Source organism: Octopus sinensis, linkage group LG11, assembly GCF_006345805.1.
Source record: "Octopus sinensis linkage group LG11, ASM634580v1, whole genome shotgun sequence".
NCBI lineage: Eukaryota > Metazoa > Mollusca > Cephalopoda > Octopoda > Octopodidae > Octopus > Octopus sinensis.
In genome coordinates, this window is record NC_043007.1 from 63,722,271 (window position 1) to 63,745,015 (window position 22,745).

General features: G+C 36.1%; 1 protein-coding gene across 3 annotated transcripts in view; it reads right to left on the bottom strand.

Moving 5' to 3' along the window:
- Window positions 1–22,745, bottom strand: part of LOC115217436 — a 59,209-nt gene that overhangs the window by 13,565 nt on the left and 22,899 nt on the right. For all 3 annotated transcript variants that reach the window (XM_029787134.2, XM_036507596.1, XM_036507597.1), the window contains 6 exons: window positions 16,469–16,537; window positions 15,653–15,746; window positions 10,199–10,447; window positions 5,635–5,793; window positions 4,453–4,558; window positions 3,851–4,027 (listed from right to left, as the gene is read on the bottom strand). In XM_029787134.2, coding sequence (XP_029642994.1) covers window positions 3,851–4,027; window positions 4,453–4,558; window positions 5,635–5,793; window positions 10,199–10,447; window positions 15,653–15,746; window positions 16,469–16,537 — 854 coding nt within the window. The remainder of the gene's footprint in view (window positions 1–3,850; window positions 4,028–4,452; window positions 4,559–5,634; window positions 5,794–10,198; window positions 10,448–15,652; window positions 15,747–16,468; window positions 16,538–22,745) is intronic.

Consider the following 22,745-nt stretch of genomic DNA (forward strand, 5'->3'; position numbering starts at 1 on the left):
CCGATTGCCAGCTCTGTCTGGCCCCCATGTCGGTGGCACGTAAAAGCACCATCCGTTTGTGTCCGTTGCCAGCCTCGCCTGGCCCCGTGCCGGTGACACGTAAAAGCACCATCCGTTCGTGTCCGTTGCCAGCCTCGCCTGGCCCCCGTGCCGGTGACACGTAAAAGCACCATCCATTCGTGGCCGATTGCCAGCTCTGTCTGGCTCCGTGTCGGTGGCACATAAAAGCACTATCCGTTCGTGTCCGTTGCCAGCATCGCCTGGCCCCGTGCCGGTGACATGTAAAAGCACCATCCGTTCATGGCCGTTTGCCAGCTCTGTCTGGCACCTGTGCAGGTGGCACGTAAAAAACACCCACTACACTCACGGAGTGGTTGGCATTAGGAAGGGCATCCAGCCGTAGAAACACTGCCAGATCTGACTGGGCCTGACGAAGCCTTCCAGCTTCACAGACCCCAGTTGAACTGTCCAACCCATGCTAGCATGGAAAGCGGACGCTAAATGATGATGATGATGGTGATGTTTGGAAAGAAGGGCATGTTAGATAATGTGATTTTTGGTTCATTGTGGCTAAGTAAAAAAAAGTTGGTCATGGTTGGAATGGCTTAGATCATAAGCTTGCTTGATCAAGGCTAACTTGTTCTAAGCAAATCAAATTCCTGGCCTTGTTATGCTTCTCTGATGAAGTAGTTTCAGTTCTCATATGCTTTTATTGACTCCAAGAAATGCATGAATGTCACAACATCTCAGATAAAAAGCCGTTAAGTGTTTTCTCCATCATGCTAACAATTTTGCCAGCTTGCCACCTTACACCAGTTAAATATCATATTCCAAATTTCGGCACAAGGGGGAGGGGCTAAGTCAATTAACTCTAACTCAGTGCTTAACTGGTACGTATTTTATTGACTTCAAAAGGACGAAAAGCAAAGTCAACCTTGGTAGAATTTGAACTCAGAATGTAAAATGCTGCTAAACATTTTGCCCAGTGTGCTAATGATTCTGCCAGCTTGTTGCCTTACATCAGTTAAATATTACTTTGGAGAAAAATTGATATAGGAATAATGTTAGTGAATGAATAATGGATCCAACATGGATTATATCAGTCCTGGCTAGGCTCTCAATCTCTCCAAAAGAAACTGCAATAAATTACAGAGAAGTAAAAGAAAAAAAACAACATTGCTTTTGAAGGACTTCTTGCTAAGTGAAGAAACAACTGAAGCAGTCATTATAGCAATATGGATATATTGCAATACTGGAAATTAAATCAAGCAACAATATGTTGGAGTTGTATAAAATGTCACACAGGACTGTATTGCAATGTCTTATAGTGAGTGTTATTCAATATTTTGTATGATTTCATGATCCAATGAAGTTGCTTTAATTTGCACCCATTCCACCCTCACCCCCACCGACAACTGTAGCAGTAGTAGTGGCAGTGGCATGGGAACAGTAGCAGCAGCAAATTTATCAGCAATAATAGTAGCTGTAGTAACAGAAAAGCAGTTAATTTATTTTGAAACTAATACAAGGGTGAGCTGAAAAGTTCATAGGCTGCTGAATTGTGAAATCTTGTATGCATTAATTTCAACATTTCTTATTAATAACTGCATTATTTCTTTCCAGCTAAACTGATATCTGATTGGTCAAAGAAGATTTCAATAATAAATAGTTGCAACTTCTCTTGAAAATGAACAGAATTTGGCATCATGGTGTTATCAAGTATCTATGGAAAAAAAGCTTTAGCCCCCAGCGATATCCATGCTGACATGGTTGCTATATTAGGAGATGATGCTCAAGCTTTATCATCAGTGCAAAAGAGGGCAGCTCAATTTAGGAGGGGGAGGGAGAATCTTGAAGATGGGCCAAGATCTGGGCATCCTGCAACTACTACCACCGAGGAAAACAGTGATTTTTTTCATCATACAGTGATGGATGACATGCAATTGAAGATAAATCCAAAGGCCAATGCTTTTAGCATATCCCAAGATAGAGTTAAGAATATTCTGCACAGTGAACTTGGCATGATGAAGGTTTCTGCTCAGTGGATGCCATGTCTTCTGATAGCTGATCAAAAGCACACCAGGTTGATCACATTGCAGGGAAAATTTGACATTGTTTGAGGCAGACCCAGTTGGTTTCCTTGAACGTTTTCTAATCTAGGATAAGTGCTGGGTTCATCACTTTGAACCAGAGGCAAAGAGACAATCCATGCAATGGAAACACCCCTCCTCATCTGCTCCAAACAAAGTCAAGGTCATTTCATTTGCAGGGAAAGTGACGGCCTCAGTTTTTTGAGATGCAAAATGCATTGTGTTTATTGATTATCTTCAAAAGGACCATACCATCAATAGAGAGTACTATACCAACTTGTTGAAGCAGTTATGAAAAGATATCAAGGTCAAACACCTTGGAAAACTGATGAAAGGGGTTTTATTTCATCAGGACAATGCTCCAGCACACAGGTCCTTGTTTTCAATGGCTGCTGTGCATAACTGGCTTTGAACTGGTTGATCAGCCTCCCTATTCTCCTGGTTTTCCTCTATCTGACTCTCATCTGTTCCTTAACATTAAAATACACTTTGCTGAGAATGTGTATTGCAGTGATGATGACATCATATCTGCTGTTGATGACTTTTTGACCAACAAAATGAAAGCTTCTTCACCAATGAGATTCAAGTACTGAAATACAGGTGGAAGAAGTGTGTCAAAAATAAAGTCTCATTCTGTGAGAGCTTCTTAGTCAGCCTATGAACTTTTCAGCAGACTGTTGTGTGGGAGATTCAATAACTTAGCCCTTTTGTTACCATATCTATTCTGAGATGCTCTATGTTTCTTTCAATTAATTTTCAGTATAACAAAAAATTTAGTAAAATAACTTAGTTATCATTAAGCTGGTATTAGGAACAAATTGTGACTAAGGTTTGGTGGAAGATTTTAATTCAAAACTTATGAAAACAAGACATTTGTGCTACAGAGCCGGAGGTAGTTTCAGTCGGGTTGGTATCGAAAAGGTTAATTATAAATGAATTAAACATTAATTGTTGACAGTTGAACTGAACATTAATTATTGACAAAAATGTCTACAAAGATATCTGATTAATTTTCCAATTATACGTCAGCCAAAAAAAATGATAATTAAGTTTGGTTGATAAGTTACTGAGATCATTATTAGAAAATAAATTAGCATGTCATCAGATATGCATTAAGTCTTGAAGGTATATCTTTTATCTTTTACTTGTTTCAGTCATTGTACTGCAGCCATGCTGGAGCACTACTTGAAGGATTTGATTGAACAAATTGACCTGAGTACTTATTTTTCTACTGATCTCTTTTGCCAAACCATTAAGTTGTAAGAACATACATAAATCAACACCGTGAAGCAGCAGTAGTGAACACACACACACGCATGCGCACACACACACACACACACACACACACACACACACACACACACACACACACACACACACGCACACACACACACACACCACACACACATACACACACACATATGAGGGGCTTCTTTCAGTTTCCATCAGCCAAAAACATTCATAAAGCTTTCGTTGGCCTGGGGCTACAGCAGAAGACACTTGCTTAAGTTAACACTCAGTGGAACTGAACCCAAGACCACATGGTTGGGAAGCAAGCTTCATAACCACACAGTCACACTTGTGCTTATACATGTGAAAAACTGTAACAATTGTATATGTATCTCCACAGAAGTATTGGCATGGTTAGTGAAACCTTTACAATTAAAAAAGAAGTGGATATCTTTGTGAACCCAGAGCTACTACCATACAATATTCTGGTCATTTTAGTAAAGTATTTCATTAGAAATAGAAGTGATTACCATTGTCTGTTGACATGGAGAAAGGACAGATTTGTTCCCGGACATTGGTTTTCGTAGAGTTGTGCTTTGTGATACTAATGAAGGAGTGAGGTTGAATTTTAAATGTTTTGTATCTATTTTCAAATGAAGACTAAACTTTGCTTGGCTGGAACAGTGTAAATAAATCTGTGTTGTTACCTGAAAGGAAACATGCATATACATACATAGTATATTCTAAATAAAAAACAAAAAAAAAGCATAAACTTCACATGTTTTTAATAATCTAATTGTTCTCTACAGCTGTTTTAATGTAATAATGCACTGGATTTAAATTATGTGGCATCAGTTGTGCTCTTAATAACTGGGGATATATTATTTTATGTTTATACATCTGTTCTATGTATAGATACATAAATAGCATAAAGATATGATATTTCTAACTTCATTTATATATGTTCACATAAGCTGATTAATGCTTTTTATCATTTCAAAGATTTTAAGACTACAGCTATTAATAACATACAGGAGTTGTATCAGTTTAACATATTTCTTGTAATTTACAGTAATACCTATATACCTAAAAAAAAAACTTGTTTTATTGTACATTTCTTTATTAGTCTTACCTTGTAGTTAGTTTTTGGAACTATTTTGTCTCTGCTCCAAGTGAGGTGTTTAACTTCTGTATAGTTTTCATTGAAGAAATAACCTTGACCTTGGCTCACAAACATCCTAAAATAACAATAACAACTATTATTATTTATAAGGAATTTTCTTACAGACATAAAAATGTTGGCTGGATGATGAGCAAATGTGGTTTGATCAGATGTTTGACTGCCATTGCCATCTCATTAGAAATATGGTCTTGAAAGGGTTAACTACAGCCATAACTAACCTGGGGGATGAACTTTTAGCACAGAGCCCACATAAATTGAAATTGAAAATATTTTGAAAGGCACACACTGAAATATATGCATTCAAAGTAGATTGTAAGTAAATGAATAAGACCCACCCTCCTTAGCAAAACTGAGTTCTAGAAATGCAATATTTGGGGTCTTCCACCCATTACAATGACTCCTTCCCTTCATGCACCTACATCCAGCTCTTCCCTCTCCCTCTCTCTTGTCTGCCCTCTCTTTCCAGCAACTGTACCATCTTTACTACTGCTGCTACACACTATCTCTCACTTTTCTGCATCTCTCTACCATCCCCAGCTTATATCTCTAGTCTCATCCCCCCTTTAACCCTACCCATTTTGGCAGTTTGTTACCCCCCATTCACCTTTTCAAGCAATTTTACAAACCACGCTCTCACTTCTACTCAGCTTTGTGGAGAAATGGGGGGACAACATGGGTACCTTATCACCATTATCTGTCTTGCAGTGCTTACTGATCACTTTCTCTTCTGCCCACCCATTGTTTTCTTCATACTAGATGTGAGAACCCATGCATTTCCCTCTGCAAGAATCTGCTCTATCCACCCACCCCACTTCATAATAATCTTGTCTCCAAGCATGAAGCTGTCACCCCCCCACCACCACACACACACCTACACCAAAGCTTGTAGTCCTGTGAACTGCATAGTGGCATCAATAGTGCAAATGGCACAAAAGAAATGCACTTAGTCACAGTAAAGTAGTTAACATTAGGAAGGTTATCCAGACACAAAAACCATGTCACAGCAGACACAGGAGCTCAATGCAGTCCTTGGATAGATTGGTTTTTGTCAAACCATCCGACCCTTGCCAGTTTGGAACATGGATGTTAAATAATGATATTAAATATAAAAAATAACAGACTACTGCATACCTGAGGTTTCCATTCTTGTAAAGACACCAACCACAACCATTAGGAAGAAAATTCAGCAAAATTTTATTATTAGGTGCATCATCAAAAGCCAAAGTACAAAAGCCTTGAGCTTCATCTTGCCCTCTGAAGCGAATAACAGCAATATTGCCTGATCTGTAACTAAGAGTTAGGGTCAAGGTGTAATCTGAAAAATGAGTTCTTTGCATAACTATAATACAGTTGCTACTTGTATTCAAACATAATTCTAATGCAACTTTAAGTGGTTCTAAAATATAATTTAGACATAGGCCTCTTGAAACAGCAGGTTTTCTTTAAAGGTCATGCCAGCAGTTTGTTTGTCTTATTAAATTATTCTGTTTAATATTTGACTCTAATCTCTTGCTGGTTTTAGTGATTGGTTACATTTGGTTAGTATTAGTATTTGGTGAATTTAAGTTATTGGGCAATATTTAAGAATATTGCTCAGATGTTGAATGACTTGGTTGAATTTAATGACCTCTTCTGGTTTAAGTAATTTTGCTAGCTTTTGACATTGGTAGGCTTTGGCTGACATGTGTGTGTGTGTGTGTGTGTTTATTTCCATGCACGGTTATAATAAAAAACTTTATATTAAACAGAAGGATTACTCAATATTTTTTGTAGAGTACATATTTATTATTCATCAGCAAGAAAAGTGATGACAATGACTTTAAAGTTTTGGCCTGCTTAGCCTTCACAATCATCATCATCGTTTAGCGTCCGTTTTCCATGCTAGCATGGGTTGGACGGTTCAACTGGGGTCTGTGAAGCCAGAAGGCTTCATCAGGCCCAGTCAAATCTGGCAGTGTTTCTACGGCTGGATGCCCTTCCTAACGCCAACCACTCCGTGAGTGTAAGTGGGTGCTTTTTACATGCCACCCATATATATATATATATATATATATATAATGAACTAAATGGAAACAACATAAAGTTTCAAATCTGTTAAGAATCTGTATTAATTTAGAGTCAATCATTAGCGCTCTGGTATCAGTAGCATGGACCAACTAAAGTATTGAGTGGGACAAGTTGGTAACTACAGGGAAGCCCATTGTGTGTGTGTATGTGTGTGTGTATACACATGTTGAAATTCCACATCTTTTGCTTGTCACAAGTTGAGCCATATGGTGATGTTTACATTCATTGTTGACATTTCAACTAGTTGCTCTTCACTTGAAAAACCTAAGAATTGGTAACAGGATAGGTATTCAGTAGAAAAAAAAATGAAAATGCTGCCTTAGATAGTCCTCACCCATTCCATACCAGTGAAAATGCAGATGTTAAATGAACAAACATATATAGATACCTCTATATATTGGAGCGCTAGTACTAGTTCATATAGTATACATAAGTAATCTCTCATAGCTATTTCCTTATATCCAAACAAGATAATCCTTCTTGCTTCGGTGCACGTAAGTACACTGCTTTCTTAGGGAAAATCAGCATTCTTTGTCATAGATAACTTGGCCTGTTGAGTCAATGCTACTGACACCAGAGCCAATGATTAACTCTAAATCAATACAATTCCTTAACAGATTCAAAACTTTACAGTGTTTCCAATTAGCTCATTATATATATATATATATATATATATATATATATATATAGTAGAGGCACATGGCTCAATGGTTAGGGTGCTGGACTCATAATCATAAGATTGTGGTTTTGATTCCTAGACTGGGTGATGCATTGTGTTCTTCAGCAAAACATTTCACATTGCTCTAGTGTAATCCTGTGATGAGCTGGTATCCTATCCAGGAAGGGGTGTATAAACCAGAGAAATTGGCCCTATGATCCTTATGGAGTAATGTGGACTAACTATATATATATATATATATAAATAAAAAACACTCATCTGGGGCATCATCAGGGCTTTATGGTAAGAAGTTTGCTTTACATCAATTCTAGGCTCATCGCCACACATCAACACCTTGGCAAATGTCTTTTACCAGAGACTTGTGGAATTTGGAGGGCAGAAACTGTGTAGAGACCCATTGCACATACACATTCAAATACATATATGCTTATCTACTCGACTACCATAGATTGACAAAGAAGTAACAGCCTGAAAGAAGTATTAGATTAATATGACTGGCTAAACATTTGAAGGCAGAGCCATATTCTAATGGTTGAAACCAGTAAAAGAATGAAGAAATACAGTTTTTGTTTGTATTGTGTAGCACAAGAAAAAGACATAAGTATGCAATACAACTTTATGTTTAAGGTGTGTAGTCATATACGTTAATTTATATAAGAAACAAGGATATTACCTCTTGCAAACTGATTTCGTTCAAGTAGTCTACTGTACATAGCAGCAGGCTTTGAAAGCAATCAGTCAACTAATATTATCAAACCTAGAATGAAACTGCAATTTGTGATACTGATGAAGGAGTGAGGTTGAATTTGAAATGTTTTGTATCTATTTGTTTAGCTTGTTTAGCTTAAATAAATTAACATAAGCTGGTGCCTGACTGTATGAAACAGTGAAGATGTGAGTGTACTGCATAACACTAGTGTGAAAGTAGAATATCTAATTTCCAGTATTTAATCCTGTTTGAAACACAGGGTTCTGACTTAGAATTCCCGAAAATGTAATGATCACGATTAAAGAAACTTTGGACGCCGTTTTGAGAAAAAGAAGACCACACACACTAAATGTTGGGTTTGAAGTAAAGATAAAATAATATAAGAATCAAAAACACCAAATGTAAAACTAGAATTCACGTGGTTAAAAGATAAACTAAAAGCAGGTGACTGTCAAGTGGTTGTGTAACATAACTATTTGATAGCAAAGTTTGATGACAACTTTATGATAAATCTGGTTAAATTGAGCTTATTGTGAAGAAATTAAAGGACCAGTCTTTTTCATAGACATTGCATTCAGTAATTGGACACTAAGTTAAGCTAGCTGGAAAACTAACACATGCGCACAAGCGCACATACATATGTAAGTGAATATAAAACAGCAAAAGAAGATAAAAAATAATTTTTCTTAAAATCAAACAATTTGAATTAGGTTGTTCTAACCAACTGAATTTCACTTCATTGCTACCAAATTTCAAATAGGTCAATAATAAGCTTTTTTTTTTTTACCCAATTTTCATGTAAGATACATTTTCATTCCACTTGTTGTCATGCATCTGCTAAACTACAGAACATTTGGTCAATTAAAAAAGTAAACAATGTTCAGATGGTTCTAATAATGATGTTTAGGATTGACATACATGTACCCATGCATGTGTCTGTCTGTCTTGCCATCCTTTCATCTGTGTATACTGTGAAGAAGTCTGTTTTGCATATCACATACACACACCACTGTTTTAACATCCACTTTCCCATCATGCTGGCCTTGTGTCAAAATTTGAAGCCAATATAAGTAAGACGTGAAAATTGTCAACAGGTTTATAGTATAACTAGTGGAGCCTGTGAATATTTAATGGAATTAATGGTAAACCTATTGGGTTATTTCTGAAAACTTTATCCAAAAAATATGAAAGCATAGCCTGTGTTGTGTCTGTATGGAAGGATAGTCACTCATCTGCTACTCATTGAAAAGTGAAAGAAATTGAAATATGATGATTACTTAATGCGCTTTATATATACACTTTGTATACTTTATGGGCAACTTTATAGACTTAATACATAGCACTCATAAAATAAATATTCACTTTTATTTTTCCATTTTTCTCATAAACAAAAACAATCCTGTACATATGATACAACTGCTATGTAAATAAGCATGAATATTTCATGGAACTGCACTTATGTGCATGCGTTATGTGACAGGTGATATAAAAAACTTAGTTGAATTTTAAAAAAATATACTTTTCAGTATCCAACCACCACCACCTCCCTCTCTCTCTTTGCCATTCTTTGACCTCACCATCAAAATATCACCCCTCTGCTAAAATTATATCTCTAACTCTCTCTATATCACTACCTTCAAATAACCTTTTTAACCACATAACAAATATTACATTTCCCCTACCTCATGTCATGAATGCTTCTCTCTCCCTCTTTTTCTCTATCAGTCTTTATATATATATCTCTCTCTCTCTCTCTTTCTGTCTCACTCTTCACCTTATCCCCTTTTTCACTCTCCTCTTTCCCTTCAACTAATCACATGAAAGCATTACAATTACATTCCCTCTACTTCCCATAATGAATGCTTCTCTCTCCCACTTTTTCTCCCTCCCTTTTTTTCTTTATCCCTCCTTTCTTTTTCCCTTTTTTTTCTCTAATCACATGAAAGTGTTACTGGCAATGACAAGCAGAATTATTATAAGATGATAAATATGTAATTCAAGACAGGAGTTGACACTTATAGAGCTACCATTTGTATGTTTACTACATATTTGCTCAAAGTCCCTGTTAAAGAAATGAAATAAATATAGATTTACCATTCAAGCCTAATTTAGCCATCACTAAATAAAAGTAAAATTTAAATTCAATCATTTTTAAATACAAATTTTGAAAACTAAAGGACTACTGACAAAATAACACACTTAGAATTTCTTCTAAATAGATATTGCTACATAAAGGATACTATATCACAGATGTTCCATCGTCTGTTACAGACTTCAGCAATGTTTTCCTGTCATCTTCATTGTAAAATTCCATAATAGGAATATTTGGTATTGGTACATTGTAAAGAGTTAGTGGTTTTGACGATTTCTGCAGGACTGATCTGTGAGGAGGTTTTAACACAAATTTTTTGTCAAGATTACAACTATATTTTGCTATATGATGATCATCCTCATAGTAAATCCTCATTGGTTTGAAGCTTGAATGTCTCCTGTTGAGTGTATTAAAAGATGGGTTAAACATAACTTAGAATGAAACATCTGAAACTTAAAAGAGCAAACATTAATGTTAATGTTTTTAATTAGGATAGTGAATTGGCAGAATCATCAGCTGAGGTTGACTTTGCCTTCTATCCTTTTGGGGTTGATAAAATAAGGATCAGTTGAACACTGGGGTTGATGTAATCAACTTATCCACCTCCCTGAAATCTCTGGCCTTGTGCCAAAATTTGAAACCAATATTAATGTTTTCAATGTAGAAAATATGACACATTTTATTACTAATAAATAACATACTATTACAACACAGTATGAGTAAATATCCTCATTATAACTGAATAATAGTATGCTGTTTTTTATTACAGTAATAATAAATTCACAAATTGGAAAGGTGTCAATAAAATGATTCATGGAAATCATTAAAGATGTTTCAACATGAATTCTAAAAATAGATTAAAAGAGCTGCACAAATACTGAGTACAAATTCCATTTACTCAGTTAATATCCTTTCTAACATAGGCTCAAAGCCTTAAATTTTGAGGTTTGGGGCTTGTCAGTTACATTGACTCTCATGCTCAATTGGTACTTATTTCATTAACCCTACAAGAATGAAAGGCAGTTGATCTTAACAGAATTTAAAGATGAATGAAATGCTGGGTTAATATGAAGAACAAATGCGCCACCCGTAAATGATAACCCATTATCACAATAATGTTAGAAAGAGGATAAAATAAGTCCAAAGACAACTAAAGTCCAACACACACACACACACACACACACACACCACACACACACACACACACACACGATCTGATGCTAGCAAATAAAATTTTTTTTAAATCAGCAAAGTAAATCAACGGAAACATTATTAGCTCACATGCTTACTATTATGGGAACGTAACAGCAGATAAATCAGTTGGAAACTAAAAACCAGGTATTTAAAAGGAAAAATCGCATACTCATTGAGAAGGCTACAGATTAGTGTAGTGAAAAGTATTTTGTGGAACATAAAGAAACATAACTGATTTGGAAAAAGAAAGACAAGTGAAATATAGACAAACAACTAGTGTGTATTTAGAACCAACAATGGAATTAGGCAACAAACAACACTCAATAAGAGGTTTCATGGATGATGTTGCAGTGACAACCACAACCCATGTGGAAGCAGAAAAGGTACTGACTTCACTTGAACACATAGCAACATGGGCTAGAATGAAGCTTAAGCCTATGAAATCAAGGTGTATAGTCATCAGAAGAGGCAAATTAACAAACAAAATTAAGTTGCCTGTGCAAGGAGAGGCTATTCCTTCAAGAGAGGAAAATCCAATCAAATTCCCTGGGAAGAGGTTTGACAATTCACTCTCTAACAGAAGCAATGACACAAATATTGAGAAGCAAGCAGAGGAGTGGCTGAAGAGGATTGAAAGATCAGGGCTTCCAGGAAAATACAAGGCATAGCTCTATCAACGTGGACTGCTCTCAAGACTCATGTAGTTATTGACAGTGTATGAGATTCCAATGATAAAAGTAGAAAGGATGGAGAGGAAGGTAAACAAATACTTCTGTAGATGGCAAGGTATCCCCATAAGCTTCACTTCAATAGGCCTGTACATAAGATCTAGACAGCTACAACTTTTCCTGTCATTCGTGGTGAAGGAATTAAAAGTTGTAAAATGTAGAGTTCTAATGATGTATAGGGACTCCCAGAATGAGCATTTATTGTGGGCAATAAAGAAATAAGAATGAGCATGTCAGACATGCAGATATCACAACAGTCTGGGAGAAAGTGGGTGGCCAGCACCACATTCGCACAGGCTGAGAGCATGCTGAAGCTATGCAACATCATAGGAATTACATGCAGAGGATGGGAGGATCTGAGTTCTTCACTTTTCCAACAATAGAAGAGGGTGAATATCGAGGGGAAGAGATCCATGATACAGACAGAAGTACAGAACATGAAGGAAGAAAGAAGGTCAAGAGCTATGGAGCTGGCATCTCAGGGAGCCTGAACTAAATGGGACCTCCCCAAGAGGAAGGTCACATGGACAGACCTGTGGAGAGTGGAACCTTTCTGTATCTCCTGTGGGTGGTGTATGACACACTCCCAACACCAACAAACTGCACAAATGGTTGTTTGAAGTGGGACCAGTTGTGTATACTTTGTGGAGAAAGGGACCCTAGAACACATCAAGGTGCAAAATAGCACCTACTCAGAGAACATTCAAGCAGTGCCATGACAAGGTGCTTGCAACATTTGCTCACTCTCTGGAATTGGAAAGGCTCAAGAAAAGGGGAAAACAATAGCAGCAGTCAAGTATGTGAAAGAAGGAAAAAAGCCAGTGAGGACAGCAAAAAATGACAAATAGCTTACTACATGGGTCTCAATCATGGGATATGAAAGTGGATCTAGGGGAGAGACTGCAGCTTCCCCCAGGTCATCAATACAACACTGATGCCAGATGTAGTTCTCTGGTCTGGAAAGGCAAGGAAAATAATCATGATTGAGCTTACAGTCCCGTGCAAAGAAAGGTGTGATCAAGCCTATGAATTAAGACATATCAAGTATGAAAGTCTTCAGCAGGATTTGAGGGAGAAGGGATGGCAGTCATGGCTTTTCCCAGTTGATATTGGCTGTAGGGAATTTCCTGCCCAGTCAGTGTGGAAGATATTTACAACCACTGGAATGAGAGTAAAAGAGTGAAGAATAGCTGTGTGCAGGATGGGGGAGGTAACAGAAAGAGCTTCTTGCTGGTTATGGAGGAAGAGAGAAGAGGTAAGCTGGAAGCCAGAAGATAATGATAAGCAGTGACTTAACCACCTCTGCTGGCCCACCAATGGGAGGGTCTTATAGTTCAGGTCACTGATGATCATTGGATGTTGTCTAATTATGCATAAAGACAGATGTAATGCAGTATATGTTCGAAAGTGAGAGAGCATAAATGAGGCCATAACCCCCATGAAAATTCATGTTTTTTTGGCTGTTGATGAAATTTTAATCATAGATATTAGATACAAATGAAGTAATATTCCTAAAATTTCAACTTCTTAGGAGTTAGTAAGACCCCTTAATGGGGCCTAACGCCCACAATTTAGTAATTTTTCGTAAGCCAAGGCGAATACAATTGTAGTCTTGGAAGCTGTGAGTTACCTGAGCATACAAGATGAATGTTATTTGTAATTCAGTGGTACAACAGTGTAAGAGTTTGCTTTGAGATATGCTTAGCTTGTGATTTCTGCAAATGTGGTGCATAAATTGTCAAGTAATGGAGAATCATCTTTGCTCCACTGATTCAGTTGCTAAGTGTTATTTTGAGTAAAGTTATTTGGTTGCAGACCTCCTTTGAGTCTTTTTATTATCACTGGCTCACAGATAGTCCCCAGATAGTAACATTGATTTCAAAGCCTTTCCAGATAAGTGATTGGTAATTCAAAGAGATTTATAGATGGCAAATTTATTCTGTTCAGTTACCTATCAGCATAGGGATCATTGGCAAACTCCAGAGGTGACACTTTCATTTCCCCTTAGCCCTCATGTTACACAGTTGTTAATGTTTATTTGAGTTCCAATTGCTATAGATCTGTAATGCATCTTACGGCTGTGCTGCTCACCTGTATGGTGAGGAATCCTACACTGGGGACTGGTAACGACCAGGGTAGGGTAGCTGACTGCTTATTGTGATTATTCGTCTTTTGGTTTCCTGTAGCTTTGCTCTCTTTTACAAACCCAGTGAACATTTGTATATTTCCAATTTCAAAGAAATTTGAACAATAGATATAAGACACAAGTTAAAAAAGATTCTCAACAATTCAACCTCTCTGGTTGACTTTAAGGCCACACCTACAATAGGGGCCTTAACTCCCACATTTTAGAGCTCCCTGTGCTCCCTTTTTTTCAGGAGCAAAAAGCCTTTGAATAGGTTTTATAAGATTTGGATTTTAGAATCTGGGCATAAAGATGAGTAGTATGGGATAAATATGTCATGATTAGAATTTTTGTTCGGGTGTGTAAAGAGGGAAAGAACCCTCATTAAAATTCTTAATCTCCAATTTTGATGAAATTCGAATCATAGGTATTCCAGTTCATTAGAGAAAATATAAAAGAAAAGTCTAATTCTTCAATTCCATGTGACACAGGCAACGCCGGGTATCTCTGCTAGTATTTTATATTATTACTTGTGTATATATGTCTTATTGATCATAGTTACTCCAAGTGTTATAGTTTTGATCTCTTTTCATAACTACAATAGTTAACACCAAATAAAGAAGCATCTACCTAGTTTCTCAACTACCATCATTCTACCATCTTAAAAAAATATGACAGAAAGAAAAAATATTAAACATGGGATGGTCACAGCTGGAAATCTATTGATCATAGGTTTACATGATTAGGGCTGACCTAGAGGCCAAAACCACCACACTAATTTGCAGTTTAGGTTTTTGATTTATTGATATAAAAAGATATATGGAAAACATTTTTTTTTATTGGTGTGGAGGAAGAGGGCAATATCTTTGATTTTCACCAGTCCTCAGAGGTCACTAAGATTGATGTGGGTCACATTCCTTTTGATGAGTCTTAAGTCAATGGCTACAGGATAAGAATGTGCAGGGAAAAAATTCCTGAGGGCTAACATTCTGAAGAGGAAGTTATATTCTTTTTAAAAAGATTTCATTACAATCATTGCTCTGATTACATTATTTCAGATATACTTGTATATTAAGGCTTTGTCAGTTCCTTTAATCTAATAATACTAGTACTAGTTCCCTAACACTTTTAGCATTCTTTCATCTATTTCCAATTTACAAAATACACTTCAATAATATATGAAAACTGTTGAATTCTTTTAAAAATAAATGTCACCATAACTTTTGTTGAAAAGCTATTGAGCTTTGTTCTGTCTCCTTAGATTTGTGTTGTTCATAGTAATAAAACATTTCCTATGGCTACACAATATTATTTGCTAACCATAGCTCTGATTTTATTTGCCTATTTATTATTTTTTTTTTCAATCTTAAAATTCTCATATTATATATGAATAAATATAACTTAGAATTTATCTAGACTGAATTCAGTTTATTCAACTTAGTAGCTGTGTCTCTGCAGTCAATATACTACCAGTATTTTTTTTTCTCTGTCAATATATACATGTATATATGCAGTGACTACATATTCCTCAAAACAAATCAAAGAATATACGTACATTGTTTCTTTAGCTTTCTGAAGAATTTGAACACACATTATAAGAATTTTTCTACGATTTAGATCACTTATTTCATCACTGACCACAGCATATCCTATAATATATAAACAGAAGGCAAATGAGCATCAAAATATTCTTTAATTTGTTTTCTTTTTAAGTTATTTTGTCAATATTTTATTTTCAAATATATTTTATTTTTTTATTACTATTTCTATTAGATTATAATCCCAGAAAACTAAATTATTAAAAAAATTACATATACATTGGGTCACAAAGTTTGTGTAATATTGAACTGAATGCATTGTGATATTTAGTAACAATTCATTTAAATTCTCATCTCAGTTACCATTGGAGTTTGCTTTTCATCCTTCTGGAGAAGAAAAAAATAACACACAAGTCAAATACTTGATTCAGTTTAAATGTATCCAATATTTGACTGGTACAGGACAATACCATTCCCTACCAAATTTATAGCTTTATGCCTACATTTAAAGTTAATATATAAAAACATTTTTCTTGCAATTAGAGCAATCAAATTCAATTCCCCAATACTTTTAAAACATCTGGGCACAGTTAAGTTAATTTCACAGCTATATGTTTTCAGACTCAATCCTTCAGTGTAGTCCCTTGGGCAGTTATCTCATACATTTGTTTCTAGCTGACAAAAGACATGTAAATGAAATTAGAATGGAAACCACCTGGAAACCAACCAGAGGATATATTCTTAGTTTTGAATGGTAAACTTCATCCAGTGTCTGGCTTAATACCACCTCCTGGCCTTTGGATGCTTTTAACATCTGTTGAGAGGTAACTCACCTTTTCTCCAGCAACTTGTTGATGCCAAACTAAAATGGATATTCGTGCTTTTGTCTGAAGTTATTTGTGCTAGAATTATAAAAAAATAATACGATAAAAGATTCACTAACAAATTTATAATCAAAATATGTATACTCAATATTAGCAGTGTCCATCTCCCACAATATTTAAAGTTTCTCTGATAATGACAGAAGTTAATTTGAGAAGGGATATGATTTGAAACCAAGATTAAGAAAGGAGCATTTTCTATGCACAAAGAGACAGCTTGAAATAGTCATGTATGTGAGACAGGAAAGACTACAAGATGCATTACCTATGAAAAGAAATGACAGAGATTGTTACTATGTCTTGGATATAAAATCTAAGCTAATGCAATAAATTACATGATAATGGCAACAAAATTACATAAACAAGACAGATGCTAATTTCTTTTTGAGTTCAATTGATTGACAAATGCACATCCCAATCAGAGCCAAAACTGCATCATAAAGACTTTGAAGCCAGAAAATACTTCAATTGAATCTCTAACAACTACTTACTCTCTATAAAGCTCAGGTGATACACATAATGGAGTATTGCTTGTACATCTGGGCCAGTGCTGCAGTTATACACTCATAAATATTCTACACCACATTAAAAGAAAGGCCACCTGACTGATTGTCATGAGGTCACTCACCAACACACTTCAGACATGAGTCCACAGATATGCTGTCTCCTATCACTCCCTTTTACTCCAAAACTACTGTGGCCTCTCTTTTTTAGAAATGGTTGATCTCAATCTAACTCCACTCAAACTATCCATACTCATTTGTCCTTTTGTTACCCATACTGTCCCCAATCAATTCCCACAGGCCTAATCCACCCTTGCCAGGATGTTGGGTCAGAAAATTTTCTTCTTGCACAGGCATGGCTATGCGGTTAAAAAGTTTGCTTCTCAATTACACTGGTTTGGGTTCAGTCTCACTGCTTGGCATCTTGAGCAGGTGTCTTCTGCAATAGCCTGGGTTGACTAATGCCTTGGAATTGGTGGACAGAAACTGAAAGTAACTTATCATTCATTCATTCATTCATTCATTCATGCATGCATGCATGCATACATACATATATACATACATACATACATACATACATAAGGATAAAAGTCCTTTCTGAGTCATATATACTCTTAGGGCTAGTTTCCAGATTTCTGTGGCACATATATTTCTCACTGGATGGGACACCAGTCTATTGCAGGATTACTAATTTTTGCCAGCTGAGTGGATTGGAGCAATATGAAAAGTAGTGTTTTGATCAAGAACACAGTGTGAAATATACAACATTCAAAGTAATGGTAATTTTATGCGCGAGGATTCTTTGAAATATAATTTCTAGTCTCCAAATAAGCATTAGTCATAATTTATAACATGCTTGCTTATATCAAAGGTGTCAAAATAGAGACTGACACAAGATTTATGACTTGGTGTTGATTTTAGGTCAGTGAATAGCAGTCACTATTATTTGTATTGGTTTGAGTCAAGTACGTAGGAAGTACAGAATGAAATGGAAATTTTAAACATTATTGCTGCATCAAGTGTCATCAGTGATATTTCTTTCAGTTTCAAAATATGTACAAAGAGAATAAGACCTAAATACCAAATAGCATGCACAAAATGGACAGGGATGCAGGAAAAGCAGCAAAATGTGACAACCAATGCAGACTTTGTAGAGTTAACACAGAAGATATCAGCCATATCATAAGCAGTTGTCCAAAAATGTCATCATGGTATTATCTACCAATGAGACATGATGGTGTAGCTAGGACACTGTATAATGAGATCCATCAGAAGGATAACCCCAAGGACAAAGAAATAGGAACTTACAGTATGGTAGCAACCATAGCCACTCATAATAAAAAGGAGTACTGGTGGAATGTTCCTGTAAAAACCTTAATAAAATGTAAACACGATAGACTTGACATAGTGATTTGGAATAGAAAAGAGAAACTATGTACAGTTGTGGAAATCAGCTACCAGCAGATGTTAACGTAAAGCTAAAAATCAACGAAAATGAGAATACTTATGCTGAACTATTGAGAAATCTACACACTGTCTAAATACCAATCTTGAGAAATTAGTTTTCTCAAAGCCTGAAAAGAGAAAGCTCATTCAAAGACTAAAGATTCAAAGTGTAAAAATAAGTAAGACATGAAAATATTTGTCTTGCTTATTTTTACACTTTGGTTTTTTTGCTGAATTTCTTCTTGTGAACACATTCTTCGTGGAAAATGGCGATTTTGACGTCTATATCTAGCATACAGGCTATCCACTTTTAGTGGTCAGTCCTCTAAATTTTGTACGAAAAAATTTTATATATATATATATATATATATTTATGTGCATGTGTCTTTGTGTCTGTGTTTGTACCTCCACCATTGCTTGACAACCAATGTTGGTGTGTTTATGCCCCCGAAACTTAACAGCAAAAAAGACTGATAGAATAAATACTAGGCTTACAAAGAATAAGTCTTGGGGTTGATTTCTTCGACTAAAGGCGTTACTCCAACATGGTCACAGTCAAATGACTGAAACATGTGAAAGACAAAAAGAATATATATATATATATATATATATATATATATATATATTTTATCATTTATATATATATTGGTTTGGTGCATAATTATTGTGGCTTTTTTTCAACAAATTTTATTCAACAAAAACAATAACAACATGCAACAAAAACATCTTTAAATGATTATTCTGGAGCATATTCACCATCTACTTCAATTACTGCTTCCCATATGCTTGGTAGATGGTCAGACGTCATTTAAAGATGTTTTTGTTAAATATTGTTATTGTTTCTGTTGAATAAAATTTGTTGAAAAAAATACCACAGTAATTATGCATCAACCCAATATATATATATACACATACACACAAACATACATGATGTGCTTCCTGATAGTTTCCATCTACCAAATACATTCACAAATCATAGGTCAGTCTAGGGCTATGACAGAAGACACATGCCTTGAGTACCACATTGTGAACCTGAAACCATATGATTGCGATGTGAACTTTGTATGTGTGTGAGTGTACATGTGTGTGTGTGTGAGAGAGAGAGGGGGAGAGAAAGAGAAAGAGAGAGAGAGAGAGAGAGAGAGAGAGAGAGAGAGAGAGAGAGAGAGAGAGAGGGAAAACTGTTTATTTTATAATTCAGGTTGCTAGGTTTGGTAGTTATGCAAAGTTTATATGTCAACAAACAAGATATTGCCTTTTTCATTTCATACTCACTATAATCAACAACCGTATGTCTATGTGCTGTCTCTATTATAACAAATACCAGATAGTAAATAAATGGTCTCCATTCTCCATTTGTTATGATACTTATTTTTTATAACTGACACATGCAAATGAAGGAGGCTCTATATGGTTGCTCAACCTGCCAGAGCTAGCAACTGAGTCTCTCTTAAATCACACCCTACTTGAAAGAAAAATACATTAGATTATGTTGTTCCATCATCATTGTCATTTAAAGTCTGTTTTTCATGCTGGCATGGGTTGGACAGTTTGATAGGAGCTGGCAAAGCTAGAGAGATGCACCAAGCTCCAATTGTCTGTTCTGACAGTTTCTATGGCTGGATGCCCTTCCTATCACCAGCCACTTTAGAGTGTACTGAGTGCTTTTTACATGGCACCAGCACCAGTTCTTTATACATGACACCAGCACAGGTGCTTTTCAAGTGGAACTGGCATGGATGCTTTTTATGTGACACCAGTGCAGGTGCTTGTTACAGTGCAGGTGCTTGTTACAGTGCAGGTGCTTGTTACAGTGCAGGTGCTTTCTATGTGGCCACTAGCATGGGTGCTTTTTACATGGTACCAACACAGGGGCTTTTATGTGACGCCAAAATGGGTGCATTTTTGTGACACCAGCACCCACAAGCTGACATGCCAAATCTTTGATTATGGGTCTGCTTGATCTGTGCTGAACTGGATCAAACAACAACAAACATTCTTTATAAATTACATATATCTAAATATGAAGGTGTGTGGCCTAATGGTTAGGGTGTTGCACTCAAGATTATGAAATCATAGCTTTGATTTCCACACTGGCAGTGCATTGTCTTCTTGAGCAAAACACTTCATTTCACATAGCTCCAGTCCACTCAGCTGTAAATGAATAATCCTCTCACGGACTATTGTTCCATTCAAGGAAAATATGGCCTACCCACCTAGCCAGTGGGGTGGCATCCCTCTTTCAAAAGCTAAAACAATGTGAAGCACATTGTGACTAGCAATATATAATAACATCTGATAGTTTGGTATATACTGTGGTATAGTGATCTTAATATATCTTAATAAGACTATATAACAGTTGAAAGGTTAACTTTAAATCCACAGAGAAATAAGAGCCAGTATCTCAAGTGTCAGGTTTAATTAGTGGAAAAGCTATTAAAAAACAGTTAATCAGCCTGGCAATTGATTTAATGTTAATGGTTTGTTTTCAGTAAAACTTGGCTTGAAGCCAACAGCCAAGTATGAATGAATATATAATAATTAAGAAATATATATATATATATATAGATAAAATTAAAAATACCTTTCTTATCTTTGCATTTATTTAATTTACAACCTATGCAAAGGTTACTATTACATCTGATGAATAATAAAATGTGTTGTCCTTATTAACATTAATTAGTATTCCGTTCATTCCCAATAGAAACTAAGGTTTCATGACTTGGTTACCTGTTTCTATGTATTTGCTTTTATGTTAGCATATATTTATATTTTATCTTTAACTTGTTTCAGTCATTTGACTGTGGTCGTGCTGGGACACTGCCATGTAGGGTTTAGTCAAATGAATCACACCCCACAGTACTTATTGTTTAAGCCTCTTTTTGGTCTATTTTTGCTAAACTACTATGTTACAGGGATGTAAGCAAACCAACACAGAGTAGTGTTGGTGGGGAAAAATACAAAGGCACACACACACATGCATGCACGCATGCACACGCACACACATGCACACACACACGCACACACACACACACGCACGTGCACACACGCACACACACACACACACACACACACACACACACACACACACACACACAGTTTTATATATATATATATGATGGATTTTTTTTCCAGTTTCTGTCTTGAAATTCACTCACAAGGCTTTGGTCAGCTGAGGATTATGGTAGAAAACAGTTGCCCAAGACGTTGTGCAATGGGACTGAACCTGGAACCACATAGTTAGGAAGCAAGCTTTTTACCATACAGTCACACCTGTAATAATTTGAGAGTCTGTGTGTTTTACCTAAACTTGACACAGCTATGGGAAAAAAACAAATAATAAATAGTGTGAAAATGCCTAATGAAACAACAGTACATTTTTGGCAGAGTAGAAACAGATTCAGTGATGACATCATAAGAAAACAGCAGACAATTTCAATGTATTTTGCATCATAGATTTATTGCCCACTTTTTCATGCTTGCATAAGTCAGACAAAATTTGTTGAGGGAGATTTTCTATGGGTGGATGCTCTTCCTGTCACAATCCTTACAAATATCATTTGTTTCAAAGGGGGTTAAATGTAGAGGAGACAAACAAGGACAAAGAGATTTAGTCGATTATACTGACTCCAGTGCGTAACTGGTACTTATTTAATCGACCCCAAAAGGATGAAAGGCAAAGTCGACTGGACATGTATTCATGGACAATTGAAAATGAATGACACTCCTTGTATGAGAGTGGATATTTGTTTACAACTGTCATACAATACCAAGATGAGGAGGCATACACACACACACTTCCACTCACATAGGTTTCTGGTCTGGTGCCCAATATGCCATGCAGTGAGACTGAACCCAAAACTACATGATTGGGTTGCAAATTACTTAACCATACAGCCATGCTTGCATCATAAAAACAGTATATGTACAACTCATGGACTCATAGAAGAGAGCTGTTCCATAATTTCAGTTTGAGTGAGGGAGATCTTTCAAGGAAAGATGAACAAGGCCAAACATGTGATCATGATATGGTTATTGTTTCTAATATCTTAATAATTCTAATCAACTTAGGTTGAATTGTGTTAGGTGACAGCTTGTGTGCATGGAAGTAGGTTAAAAGTAAACAAAGAAGAAGTCAAGAACAATATACAACAATTGAAGCCATTGAAATAACCACGTATAATGACTGCTGTGTGTGTAAAGGGTGTAAAGGGTGGGGCTAGTTCTGTGCAGACTGCACTTCACCTTAAAACTCCATCGCGCAGGCCGAAGGATCTGTC